The sequence below is a fragment of the Aegilops tauschii genome, chromosome 3 (assembly GCF_002575655.3).
Source record: "Aegilops tauschii subsp. strangulata cultivar AL8/78 chromosome 3, Aet v6.0, whole genome shotgun sequence".
NCBI classification, from domain to species: Eukaryota; Viridiplantae; Streptophyta; class Magnoliopsida; order Poales; family Poaceae; genus Aegilops; species Aegilops tauschii.
In genome coordinates this window covers 481,393,606-481,406,534 of record NC_053037.3, presented here as the reverse complement: position 1 = coordinate 481,406,534, position 12,929 = coordinate 481,393,606, and the positions used below count along the sequence as shown (strand labels likewise).

General features: G+C 46.7%; 1 protein-coding gene across 1 annotated transcript; it reads right to left on the bottom strand.

The window, feature by feature from the left end:
- Positions 1–777: 777 nt before the first annotated feature.
- LOC109770675 (laccase-7) lies at positions 778–4,297 on the bottom strand. Its single transcript, XM_020329396.4, has 6 exons — positions 3,879–4,297; positions 3,327–3,478; positions 2,468–2,712; positions 2,241–2,363; positions 1,234–2,142; positions 778–1,149 (listed from the first exon to the last, which is right to left on the bottom strand). The coding sequence occupies exons 1-6, from the start codon at positions 3,963–3,965 to the stop codon at positions 1,019–1,021; spliced, it is 1,647 nt and encodes a 548-aa protein (XP_020184985.1). The 5' UTR covers positions 3,966–4,297; the 3' UTR covers positions 778–1,018.
- Positions 4,298–12,929: the final 8,632 nt, after the last annotated feature.

Here is a 12,929-nt window from a genome sequence, read left to right as displayed (position 1 = left end):
TATCTATTATACACCGTCAGAAGGATACGAACCTCTGAAGTTCAATCGTTGGCATATATTTACACCAAAGAAGAGAACGTCATGCATGCACTCCGATCAGGACGAGACGAGACGATCAAACGTCTCTTTTTTGATTGCCCGTTTGCCAGAGTACTTTGGCGGAGGGTCCACATTGCTTTTAATATTACTCCACCGAATTCTGTCACTACGTTATTTGGGACATGGCTCACTGGGATTGAGCCTGAATTAGCGAGACATATTCGTGTTGGAGTTTGGGCTTTGTTGTGGACTATCTGGACTTGCAGAAATGATTTGGTCTTTAACAGAATATCACGTATTCACTTTTTGCAGGTTATTTTCCGAGCCACGGCCGTGATCCGTTCATGGTCGCTACTCACTCCGATGGAGGCCAGGGAGCATTTGGTTACTGGATCTATCCGCTGGGAGATGGTAGCTCGGGATATCTTCAACCGGTTTGGATGGCGGTCATCTAATAGGATAGGCAATTAGTTTACCTATCTATTTTTAGCCAGCCGGTGGTGGCGTCTTATCTTGGCTAGTCTGTGTGCTCAGCCTCTTTACCTCTGTGTGAGCTGTCTTTTTATTTCTTTTCAGTCGGAGACTTTGGAACCTTGTTGAAACCTTTTATTTCGTTAATAAGATGGCCGTATGCATCATTCTGATGCAGAGGCCGAGGAGATCCCTTTTTGAAAAAAAATGCACTCCGATCAGTACAGTACGTATTCAATCATCATGTGTACAGTATGTACACCTCGGTAGGAAATGAACCTCTGAAATTGAATAATTGGTATTTACACCAAAGAAAGAGAACGTTGTTACACCAAACCCAATTCATGTCACGTTCACCGTAAACACGCGCGACAAATCAACCAACGGCCCTGCACACGTATACAATCCGTCGCCCCTCGCGTTTTTTTACACACACAAAGAACGATTAATTCTGTAAATTTGCACGCAAGATCATGATGAAATCATGCTGGAAACTTGCGCGCGTCCTCTAGCACACGGGCAGATCCGCCGGCGGCGGCGGCAGCATGGAGTCGGCCGTCGTCCCGTTCTCCACCGCGAACACCATCCCGAGCCCCATCGGGACGTGCGCGTCCAGGTGGCAGTGAAAGAACCACATGCCTACAAGCCCAAACACCAAATCATCAGCAGCGGCAAAATCAATCAAGGCCCATATCATTTGGGCCGAAATGGAGGGTTATATACCTGGGTTGTTGGCGACGAAGCGGATGACGGCCCAGCCCCCGGCGGGGACGGCGATGGTGTTGCGGGCCACGGGGTCGACCAGGTTGTAGGCGCTGGCGTTGCCCGGGGCGAAGGTGCCGAGCCCCTGCGCCAGCACGAAGAAGTTGAAGCCGTGGAGGTGGATCGGGTGGCTCTCCGACGGGAACGCCATCGGGTTCTGCAGCACGACCTCCACCGTCGAGTTGTAGGGCAGGCTCCTCACCTTGGTGCCCTCCACCATGGCCGTGCCGTTGGGCGGCACGCCGTCGGGGAAGTCGGCTGTGTACACCCCGGACGCGTTGCCGAACTGCGCCTCCAGGAGCGACATCTGCGTGGGCAGCCGGAACGACACGCCGTTCATCGCCGCCGCGAACGCGTTCACGGAGCAGTTGGTCTGGGCCGCGTCGCACGGCAGCTGGCCGAGCCCCAGCTGGATGGTCATGTTCACGTCCACCGGCGACGGCACCGCCGCGGGCACGCCCCGCAGCCCGGAGTAGAAGTCGTTGGCCGTCGTGGAGTCCGAGTTGTTGGGCATGGCCGGCATGGCGGGCGTGGCCGTGGCCGACGTGCCGTTGTAGAGCAGGATGCCCGTGGCGACGGAGCCGCCGTCGGAGGCGTCCGTGGTGGCCGCGGGCGACAGCGTGTGGTGCGGCTCCACCGCCATGTAGTAGCTCCCCGGCGCGGCGCCCGTGTAGACGAGCGCGTCCACGGTGTTCCCCGGCGCCAGCACCAGCGTGTCCGTGGTGTAGTTGGCGGTGTAGCACGCGTCCACGGCCACCACCGTGAAGTTGTGGCCGGCCACCTTGAAGAAGAGGTGCGTGTTGAGCGCGGCGTTGATCACCCGGAGCAGCACCGTCGTGTTGGGCTGCACCACCGCCGTGAACGTCTCATCTACAGTACGAACCAAATGAATCATGTCACACATCAGCATCAGTCATAAAATTTCACCTGCAGTTACAGAATTCACGGCCTGAGACGGTAATACATACTTGCGCACTGGTAGAGCTGGCCGGTGAGGCCGTTGATGGTGAAGGCGTCGGAGTGGCTGGGCAGCTGGCCGGCCATGACGGCGTCCTTCTCGACGTCGACGACATTCTGGCTCCACCACTCGCCTGTCCGGAACCTCATCCACAACCAGGATATGCCAAATTAAAACCTCCCCATCCATCAATACAGCACTATCAGACAATGGACAGGAATGGTATCTGCTGATTACCAAGTACGACGGGGACCTCTTGGTCCGGCGCCGGGAAGGGGTAGGCGGTGCCGTTGCGGGGGCGGATGATGAGGGGCCCGTACACGGTGGCGCGCAGGAAGGAGGAGTGCGCGTGCCACCACAGTGTGCCCTCGTGCCCCGTCACGTTGAACCGGTACGTGTAGGAGCCGTTGGGCTGGATCGGGCACTGCGTCACCATGCTCGGCCCGTCCGCCCATGGCGTCAGCTTCTGCAGGATGCCGTGCCTGCCGCCAAAGATCAGTTAAATTCAAATCCCTAGCACCACATGGCGGCAGAGTCAAGTGCCGACCACTGACACTTAATGCCGACCACAGTTGTCTTTGCCAGAGGAAAACAGACAGCGTGAAAGACAGAAACGAATATGTTTGAATGTTTCTCGAGTGCAGTGGCCGGTAAGTGTAGCTGTTTTTTGTGTGATCCTTTTGGCTACGTTTTGTAATAATAACGAGACTTGGTCGTCTGAACACTGCAGTGAGCACACTTGGAGGGTGTTCAGATGAGGTCGCCTACAGTGAACGGCGGTGCCTCGGAAGGTAGGGCGTCATTGTCACAGCCTTCCCTTTCGGCTTAGAGATATGGGCACACGGCCACACGGGTGCTAAGATAGTCAGACAAACTAATCTCAGAAACTAAACTGCCTGTCAGGCTGACACCTCAACAGTCCTGCGAACTAGCTAGATGCCAGCTTGATTCAAAAACAAGAGGCTAGATGACACACAGCAGGTGCCCCACGCCACCGTTGGAACGGTTGCAAACGGCTCTATGTTGGCTCTATGTTTTTCGAAGAACAGAGTTTCAGACATTTAAAGTTTTGTGTAGCTGGGGTTAAGGATTTTACCAGTGGATGGTTAAGTTGTACGGCGACGCGTTGATGACATCGACGACCACCTCGTCGCCCTCGAACACGTCTATCGTCGGGCCTGGCAGCTGGCCGTTCACCGCGATGATGTCAGTGCTGTTGCACAGCTGGTTGATTTTCATGCTCTGTACCTGGTGGCAGCATTGCAGAGGAACAAAGGCGTCAGACAAGGGCTTGTAGGACTGTATGCACGATTGCAAAGTATACTAGATAGATTTGGTGGCATATATGCAAGAAAAATAGGTATAGAACTCTCCTACAGAATTACCAACTTTATCTACATTTTCAGGTCTATCGTCTATGCATTCTCCGTTTTCTGAACATATAAGTTGACTCTGAATTCTTGATAGCCACTCTAAGTCAAGTACTCCTATGTAAGTTGCCGCTAGCCGGCGTATGTGAGCATGTACATATGGGCATGGCGAAGTTTCTCTAGTTCTCTTATTGCGAAAAGCTTCTATCTATGAACTTCAGATGAACTGGATGAATAAAACGCTTATGCATGGACGGAGAGAAGGTAAAGAGAAGTACTGTGAAGGTGTAGTTGGCAGTCGCCGCGTCGGCCACCGAGCTGGCAAGGAGAAGAACCCCGAGCGCCAGCCACAAAAGCTGCGCCATGGAAGAAGAGGAAGAATTCCGAGGTTGAAGACGATTCACCGGCGGTGGTGTCAGAGTCTCAGAGAGAGGGAAAGGCAAATCTTTCTTTGGCGATCCTGGCCAGGCAACTTGTATCGTTCAAGTCTTCCAAGAAACACGATAGGTATATATACTATAGGGATGCTTTTGGCGCTCCTCCTCCGGGAGGAATCACTTGCGTAGCTCAGTCCGACTGGCATATTTGCGCCCCCTCTTTTCCCATTAAAATTCGCGCGATCGCGACGTAAAGCTTCTGGCGATGTCGCGCGCTCACACGCTCGTAATCTAGGTGTTGATGACCCGGATTGTTTTATGCGGCCCGGTGGGTCTGATGGGGAGGTTTTCATGCCACTCGGCCTGTCGACAGTCCTCTGACTAATTAGCTAGCTCGTGGATGGCTTTGATTTGCAGTGCCGAAATCAATCCTGGGCTGGTCTATATTCGAGGAGTACCGTCGAATCATCTTTCCCGGCTGGCATATGGCGACGCGTCGGCGAAAAAATGCCGTTTTCATCGGATGCAATCAGGAGTTTTACTTTTCGGCACAGGATATATATTGTTTTCTGACGAACTATCATGCTAACGTGACAACATAGCTAAATAACTGGATGGGAAAAATTTCTGCATTCCAAAATGGACTAATCACATGTCTCAGAGTGTCCCTGCTGACCCCTCATTTGTGTCAATAAAAGCGTCTCTCAAAGCTGAGGTGTAGTAGCGTACAAGCACGAGTATCCCATCCGCACCTGAACTAGCAGCCCAGCCAGTGAGGGGTTTGAAGTTGTTGTCATCTACACAATAATTTGGTCCGACACCCAATTATCTATGCCAGGAGGCGGTTTGGTCCCCAAATGGCCGAATCCAGAGAGCACTTGCATTGACACACATTCCGCCGGATGGGCTTAACACGTCGACAGCGGACAAAAGTAGAGGATTATGCCCACAAGTTATGCCTTTCTGAACCAGCAAAATCCCCTGTGGGGCTGCATGCAGGAACACGCCCAACCCAAATTGGAAGCACGCACGCATAACCGAACAACGGTCGTCCAACCGTGTAGATAAGCAAGCGGCACATCCAGCATAAGATGACACAGGGGAAAGGGACCCGAAGATCATCATGTGGCGCGTTTTGGAGGGCAAACCCATCATGTGGCGGGTTGATCGCGCAAGCCTATCTTGACGGGATAACGCGCTGATGTACATGCATAGGGGCAGGAGCTCATGGGGAACGTACAGATGGTGTTTATCTTGTGGAGACCTAGCTAGTTTGTTCGTTTTTTGCATGTACGCCGGGCCGGGCCGGGAGCATTCGGAGGTCCCAGCAGCCGAAGAGCCGTTTTGATTCTGGAGGCGTGGACGCGACGGGGACGGCCTACCTAATGCGAAGGCTATCCACCCGCAGTGTCAGCTAGGTCGGCGTTGCCTGGACCAGCGGGAAGGAAGATCGTCTGATGTTGGTTTTCGGACCACAGGAGCAGCAGCAGTGTTGGGCGATTGCTTCTGGCAGTGTCCCGAAACATGTGACACAATAGTCTAGGGATAGAATATGGTTCATAGAGCATATATGGAGAGATACAGTACACTGGTTCGATCATTCATCCCCAACTTGAATTGCCCAAGAATGTGCATTTGACTGTGTTTTGGTTGGCTTTTTTTTTTGTCTTCTTCGCTGGAAGATGGTGTGTTGGTTAACGCAATTGGTAGAGCTGCTTAGAGAATAGAAGCACTAAATCCAAGAGTGGCTGCAATTTGTCTTTTAACAGGGATATCAATGATTCTATGTTAGACTTAATGTTTTATTTGGAAGCCACCCTATTGCATACACAACTGAAGAAGATTGGGCATAAATCCGTAAATCTTCCAACATACATACACAACTTTTTGTAAATTTTAACCCTGACACCGTCATGCATACACAACTTTTCACTATACCACGTGATGGCTCTTTTTTTTCCAGTCAAGAAGTATCCAGTAATTTATATTGATAGTGTTGGATTATCCTTTTCATGTGAGCATTGCGAGGGTGACTTGAGACCCTATTTGGGAAACAAGCACAAGAGCTCACAAGACATTTGGCTTACTTTGGACTTTCTAAATAGTGTACTTTAGACATTATATGCGGAAATGGAGATGTTTGAGCCTCCCAATCAACAACGAGTAAGGAGATACAAGACTTCAATTTCATTCGAGAAGAAGGAAGAATATACTAATATACCGAGAGAAAAGAGAAGAAAGATCGAACAAATATGCTTTTTATCAAGCAAAGTGACATCATCCTCAAAGTTCTGAGGTTCACATATACCTACTTGTCCCTTTCAAGATTTTATCCCACTATCATTTGTGATATTGTTCATCATTGGCTTTTGCTACCATGTCGTTCTTCAAATGACGAAACCTCGATGCATGTGAACCTCTAGTTTTACCCAGAGATTAGCTTGTTGTGTCACACTTTTGATATTAAGTGAAAGGAGATCTGGATGGTTTCACCCATATGTATTTCATCAATATTATGGGCTTTCCATGTTACAATATTTTGTATCATGTGTTGATGTTATTGTTGTTGTAATCATATCATACTTTTTTCTCCGCAATTTGTAGCATATTGCAATTGCAATACACATCCCATATATGTTGATGCATATGATTTCTTTAGTGGTGATGAACGGTCTTGGTTATTGTTTTGTTTTGGTCGTCATTCTCCTTTCCATGGCCACATTGAAGTGCTTCCCGACATTTGCATGTTACTCTTAGGTGCCTTTGGGGGAGGGGGGGTCTCTCCTTTGTGTCGTCGCTATTTTCCTTTGTAGTGTCTTCTAGATCTAGCTACGAGCAATGCCGTCTTTACCGATTTCATGGGTAGGGTGCCAAACTTCGCACCTCATTGTACGTTGATGATGCAGCGATTTTCTTGGAACCAATTAAAGATGAACGCTCGTGCAAACATCCTATAATGAATTTGGCAAGGTAATTGGTCTAAACACAAACCTCCACGAGAAGCTTGTGGCGTCGATCTTGTGTTGTGACCTAAACATTGATGAGGTACTCCAAGGCCTTCTGACCCAGAAGGACGTCCTTCCCCATCTGGTATCTCGAATTGCCCCTGTCAGTCAAGCGCCTTAAAAGAGTTCGCTTTTGAAGACCTCAAAAATAAGGTTGCGGGGAAGTTGGCCCGTTGAAGAGGAAAACACGTCAACATGGTGGGTTGTGCGTCCTTGGTTAAGGCGGTCCTCACTTCCATTGCAATCTACCATATTACCCCTCTTGACATACCGGGCGAGGTCATGCAGTTCATTGACAAGATTAGAAGGGTGTTCCTATGGGTGGACATATATAAGGTCCTCGGTAATAAATGCAAACTTATTTGGGAGGTGAATGGCTTCCTGATCGATCTTGGTGGCTTGGGTGTGCTCCACCTCGGCAAGTCTGCCCACGCACTGCAGTTATGGTGGTTGTGGCATGAATGGGTTGCCAGCAGGAAAAGATGGGTGGGTATTGGGAACCCATGCGATGACGAGGATGTTGCTCGTTCTCATGCCTAAGTAAAATTACCATTGAGGGTGGCACGAAAGCCAGCTCCTAGCACTCTGAGTGGGACGGTGTATGTACGTCGAAGGTCCTTTCACCTTCAATTTGTGTGATATCAAAGAGAAGGAATTCATCTATCAAAGATGTTTTTTTACTATGATGTGTCAAAGATGTTATCATTAAGAATTCTTGGGCTGACCAAGTTGAAATGTTGAGGGCCTGACTATGCAACACCTACATGAATTTCTTGCCCTTTGGAACAATGCATAACAAATGCAACTCCATGAGGGCCGCCAGACACAGTCAACTAGAAGATAACTGTCCTTGGTTGTTAATCCACGACGTCTGTGTACAAAGCTAAGTTCCTTAGGATTATTTTGACCACCATGAAAAATATGACATAGAAAATATGGGTGCCCCCAAGTTCAAGATCTTCACTTGGCTGATAATTCGGAACATGGTCTAGGCAGCGGACCAACTGCAAAAGCGGGGTCGACCAGAATGTGGATGGTGCCCTCTGTGCAACTGTGCCCCCAAAATAGAAGCCAATATGATCTTTTGTGCTCCGCGCGGGTTTGGACCATGATAAAAGAGTGTCTTAGGCTTCACATTTTCCATCTACATTTTGGCAAGCATCACTTGCTCCAGCATGAATGCAAGATGCAAGGCGATGACCACCCTCATCATGTTGGTATTTTGGGAGATATTGAACGAACACAATTGCGTATCTTGAAAACAAATCAACTCCTTCACCTGTCATCTTCTCATGTATCCTAATGAGGTCACAACTAGGCCACGACAAGATCATAGGAAATATGGAACACAAAATACAAAAACCACAATTTTCGTGGCAAGATAATAGGAAAGCAATCGCAGAATCTACTAGCTATTGTTCACTTGAGCCATAAAAGACAACTTTTCATGAAACCACAACACACTTTTCTTCACAACAAGTACTTAATCACTAAAACAGTGAGGTTGGAGTGTCAAAAGGAGAAAGTGAGGTCTTTTGATACGTTTTTTTCCTTCACGATTATAAGCTTATAATACATAGATGCAAGCTATTATTGAAATTAGAATATAAACTTAATTGTTGTTTTTAAAGGATATTCTTTTGCTAATTATTTCTTAACATCATCTATTATGTACGAATTGTTAAAAATGTTGATGAAGTGGATTGCAAATGATCTCTAACAATGCATAAGAACACATATCGGCGCGGGATTTTTTTGCAAGTATGGAATTTGATCATCGCCAACTTGAATTGCCCAAGAATGAGCATTTGATCATGTTTTAGTTAGTTTTGTTTTGTCTTTTTCGCGGGAAGATGGCGTGTTAGTTAACGCATTTAGTAGAGCTGTTTAGAGAATATGAGCACTAAATCCAAGAGTGGCTATAATTTGTCATTTAACAGGGATATCAATGATTCTATGTTATATTTAGTGTTTTTATATTATTATTAGGAAGCCGCCCTATCGCGCCACCAAAGCACACGACAAAAATTGAAGAAGATTGGGCACAAATCCGTAAATCTTCCAACATACATACGTACACATTTTTTGCAAATTTTAACCTTGATACCGTCATGCATAAACGACTTCTCATTATACCACGTGATCGCTCTTTTTTTCCAATCGAGTAGTAACCCACAATTTATATTGATAGTGTTAGATAATCATCTTCATGTGGGCATTGAGGGGGTGATTTGAGACCCTATTGGGCAAAAGCGCAAGAGCTCACAAGCCATTTGGTTTACTTTGGACTTTCTAAATAGTACTGTATATGCACAAATGGGGATGTTTGAGCCTCCCAATCAACATCAAGTAAGGAGAGACAATACTTAAAGTCCATTCGAGAAGGAGGAAGAGAATTCTAATATACCGAGAGAAAAGAGAAGAAAGACCGAACAAATAAGCTTGCTATCAAGCAAAGTGAGTTCGTCCGCAACGTTCTGAGGTTCACATATACCTACTTGTCTCTTTCGAGATATTATGCTACTATCATTTGTGATATTGTTCATCATTTGCTTTTGCTACCATGTTGTTGTGCAAATTGACGAAACCTCGATGCACGTGAACCTCTAGTTTTAACCAGAGATTAACTTGTTGTGCCACACATTTGATATTAAGTGAAAGAAGATCTGAATGGTTTCACCCATATGTATTTCATCAATTTATGGGCTTTCCACATTACAATGTTGTGTCTCATGTGTTGATGTTATTGTTGTAGTAATCATATCATATCTAGCATAATCTATAAGTCTATGAATAGAATATGGTCATCTGGGTACAAGAGCAACAATGTTCAGCGGTTGCTTGTGGGGAAATTGCAAAACATGTGGTGGAATAGTCTATGGAAATTGCAAAGCAAGAGGTGCATTATCACAATTCTCCACCTCAGCGATGATTGAACCATAGAACAAACACATCAAACTACTTAATTAATGTAAGAAAAAACAATCTCCAAAAGAGTCACTTCCACATGAACAAATCAACAAGTGACATACTCACTGGCTCCAATGCTCCACACGAGAGTTAGCTCGGGCATGCAGGAATACTCACCAAGTCCAAGCAATGCTCAAACTTTGCCTTCGGGACCTTCTTGATTAACATACTAGCCGGATTGTCTTTTGTGCTAATCTTCTTCATATACAAAGTCTTGTCTTTCGTATCATGCATAATGAATAAGTTGAGCACATCAGTATGATTGATTCTTTCTTGAAAATTTTCCATTTTTTGAAAGCCAAATCGCACTTTGATTATCAAAAGGCATAACTGGATCAACTTGCTCAATGCTCAACACCAAGAAAACCATGCATCCAAATGACTTCCTTTAGTGCCTCTATCACTCACATGAACGCAACTTCTGTGGTTGATAAATTAGCTACATACTGCACTTGACACCCTTGTATGTCATGCCTCCAATGTCAACATAATAAACAATACTAGACTTGAGCAATAGGTACGAATAGAAAGCAAGCACTTGAGCAGCAACCAGTATGTCAAGAGAAACACCAAATCAAGGGGAGACGGATTTGCGGCGGAAATACCATAGGCGACGACAAGAAATCTTTCACGATAGAGATGAATCAAGTACAAGGTGGAAGCCAGCGATCAAGGGAGGCTCAAGATCCCCAATTTTGGCACTCGGATTTGGGTGGATTTGTAGATAAAGTGGCTTAACTTCTCTCCCTACTCTAGAACTCTCTCAAAAATATAAAAAAAATCTTTCTATTCCCGAGCTAGGTGAGTGACCTTGTGCTACATCGGGTGTGGCCCGCCGAAAGGCATTACAAATAGTGGGAAGTCCCCAGGGATCAGTAGGTCGCGATATTCTCACGAGCCTCCGGCTGAATACAGGAACCAACTAGCGGAGGAGGAGTATGACTTGGGGCACAAGGTGCCAACTCCCCCAACCGACCTAAGCTAAGTTAGTTGGAATCCTTGTAACCCTAGGTCTCATCATTCTTTATAATTAAGTGAGACCAAAGGGTAGCTAAGGGATTGACAAACCAATCATCATCTCGGTAGTCATTGTACCCCCTCACCCGAGGTGTTTTCCACCATTAATCGGATACAAAGTAAGGGTGGGGTATTACCTCAACCAAGAGTGCGAACTTGGGTAAAAAAATTGTGAGCTATTTCCTCTTGGACTTCCGGCTACGATCTCCATTGTACCGAGGACAGTGACCGTTTTCCATACTATTAGTTGGCGTGCTAGTCAGGAGCTACATTGGCTAGAGACCGAGCCTACATCAGATCTCTAGTCATGCCCAACAACATCATGTCTGGGAAAACTTTCATCTTTGGCTCCTTCAAATTTGTCGTAGACAAGAGCAGGCTACTCTAAAACGACATGTCGCCCGCCACCATCAACACCATGAGCTTCAGAAGCCTTGAGTTCCACTTCGACTAGCACGGTGACGTTGTGTGCCTTTGTACCCCGCCCTCGTTGTTGGCACGAGATGCGGCGTCAATCCTGGCCGACCTCGTAGCGGCTGGATCTTCATCAACCCGTCAGCCCGCCCGACCGCAAGGGGTCCATATGATCTTTTAGACCGCTGACACACGGTGATCCCAGAAGCTCACGTGCCCCATTGTTTGTGCCACTGTATATGTCCGTGTGGAATTCCTGGACTGGTCTGACTCCACCATCGCCTTCGACTACACCGGCCACCCGGATTAAATCCTCACTGGTGCTATATCTGAACGTCGGCGACTTCCACCTCCCACGAGTCCTTATGGATGGAGGCAGTAGGGTCAATGCCATCTTCCTCGAAACCCTTGGAAAGATAGGAATCTCCAAATCCCATCTAAACCCCTCGCCCACTGACTTCCATGGGTTTGTACTAGGCAAAAAAGTGCAACCCCGAGGACAAATCTCCCTGAAAGTGATCTTTGTTGAAATATATTGCCCACCTCCCTTCATCAGTTCAGACTTTTGGATGAGTTGGCTGGAGCATGAGTTCAATATGGTATCAGAGTCAAGAGGTATTGAGTTCAAGACCCTGCCAATGCAGTATTAAATAAAACGATTCTGCGGCCTACATCGATCCCACGTCTAAGGACTAAAATAGCCTAGACGTGAGGGGGGTGTTGAAATATATTGCCCACCTCCCTCCATTAGTTCGGACTTTTGGATGAGTTGGTTGGAGCATGAGTTCAGTATGTAAATTAGGTTGGAAGCGTTGAACCCTTTGGTCTCGGGCTGCATGTATATATATTGGTGAAGCCTTGGCGTAGAAGAAGAGACCGAGGTGATCTTCGAAGGAGTTCGGTTACAAGAGTGGTTCGGGAAAGAGAGAACAAGAAATAGAGATAGATTACAATTTAAACAGATAACCTATCCTATACATATTCTAACACTCCCCCTCAATCTAAACCTCATAAACTTCTGCCAAGGTTGAGATTGTACATGAACTCATCTAACCTTCTCATAGTGAGTGGTTTTTTGAATCCATCAGCAAGTTGATCTCCTGTAGGAATAAACTGAATCTCGAGAAGCTTTCTAGCTACTCTTTCTCTGAAAAAATGAAAATCAACTTCAATATGATTCGTGCGTGCATGAAAGACAGGGTTAGCTGACAGATAGGTTGCACCAATATTATCACACCATAGTCTGGCAGCTTTTGGAGTTTTAATCCCAAGCTCATAGAGTAGTGTCTGTATCCACATTACTTCAGCTGTGGCATTTGCCAAAGCTTTGTATTCAGCCTCAGTACTTGGTCTAGAGACTGTAGCCTGCTTTCTTGCACTCCATGACACAAGATTGGTTCCCAGAAATACAACAAATCCACCAGTAGACCTTCTATTATCAACACATCCTGCCCAGTCTGCATAAGAGTAGGCAGTAACAAGCATAGAAGAGGACTTGGTAATCTGAAGTCCAAGTCCCTCTGAAAACTTAAGATACCTCAAAATT

What these genes read in the sequence shown, in the direction of transcription:
- LOC109770675 (XM_020329396.4), bottom strand. Translation starts at nt 3,965, where the DNA reads ATGGCGCAGCTTTTGTGGCTGGCGCTCGGGGTTCTTCTCCTTGCCAGC. An exon ending in CTGCCAACTACACCTTCACA is followed by an intron (nt 3,479 to 3,878) that starts GTACTTCTCTTT and finishes TGCTGCCACCAG; the next exon opens with GTACAGAGCATGAAAATCAA. An exon ending in CCAGCTCTACCAGTGCGCAA is followed by an intron (nt 2,143 to 2,240) that starts GTATGTATTACC and finishes TTCGTACTGTAG; the next exon opens with ATGAGACGTTCACGGCGGTG.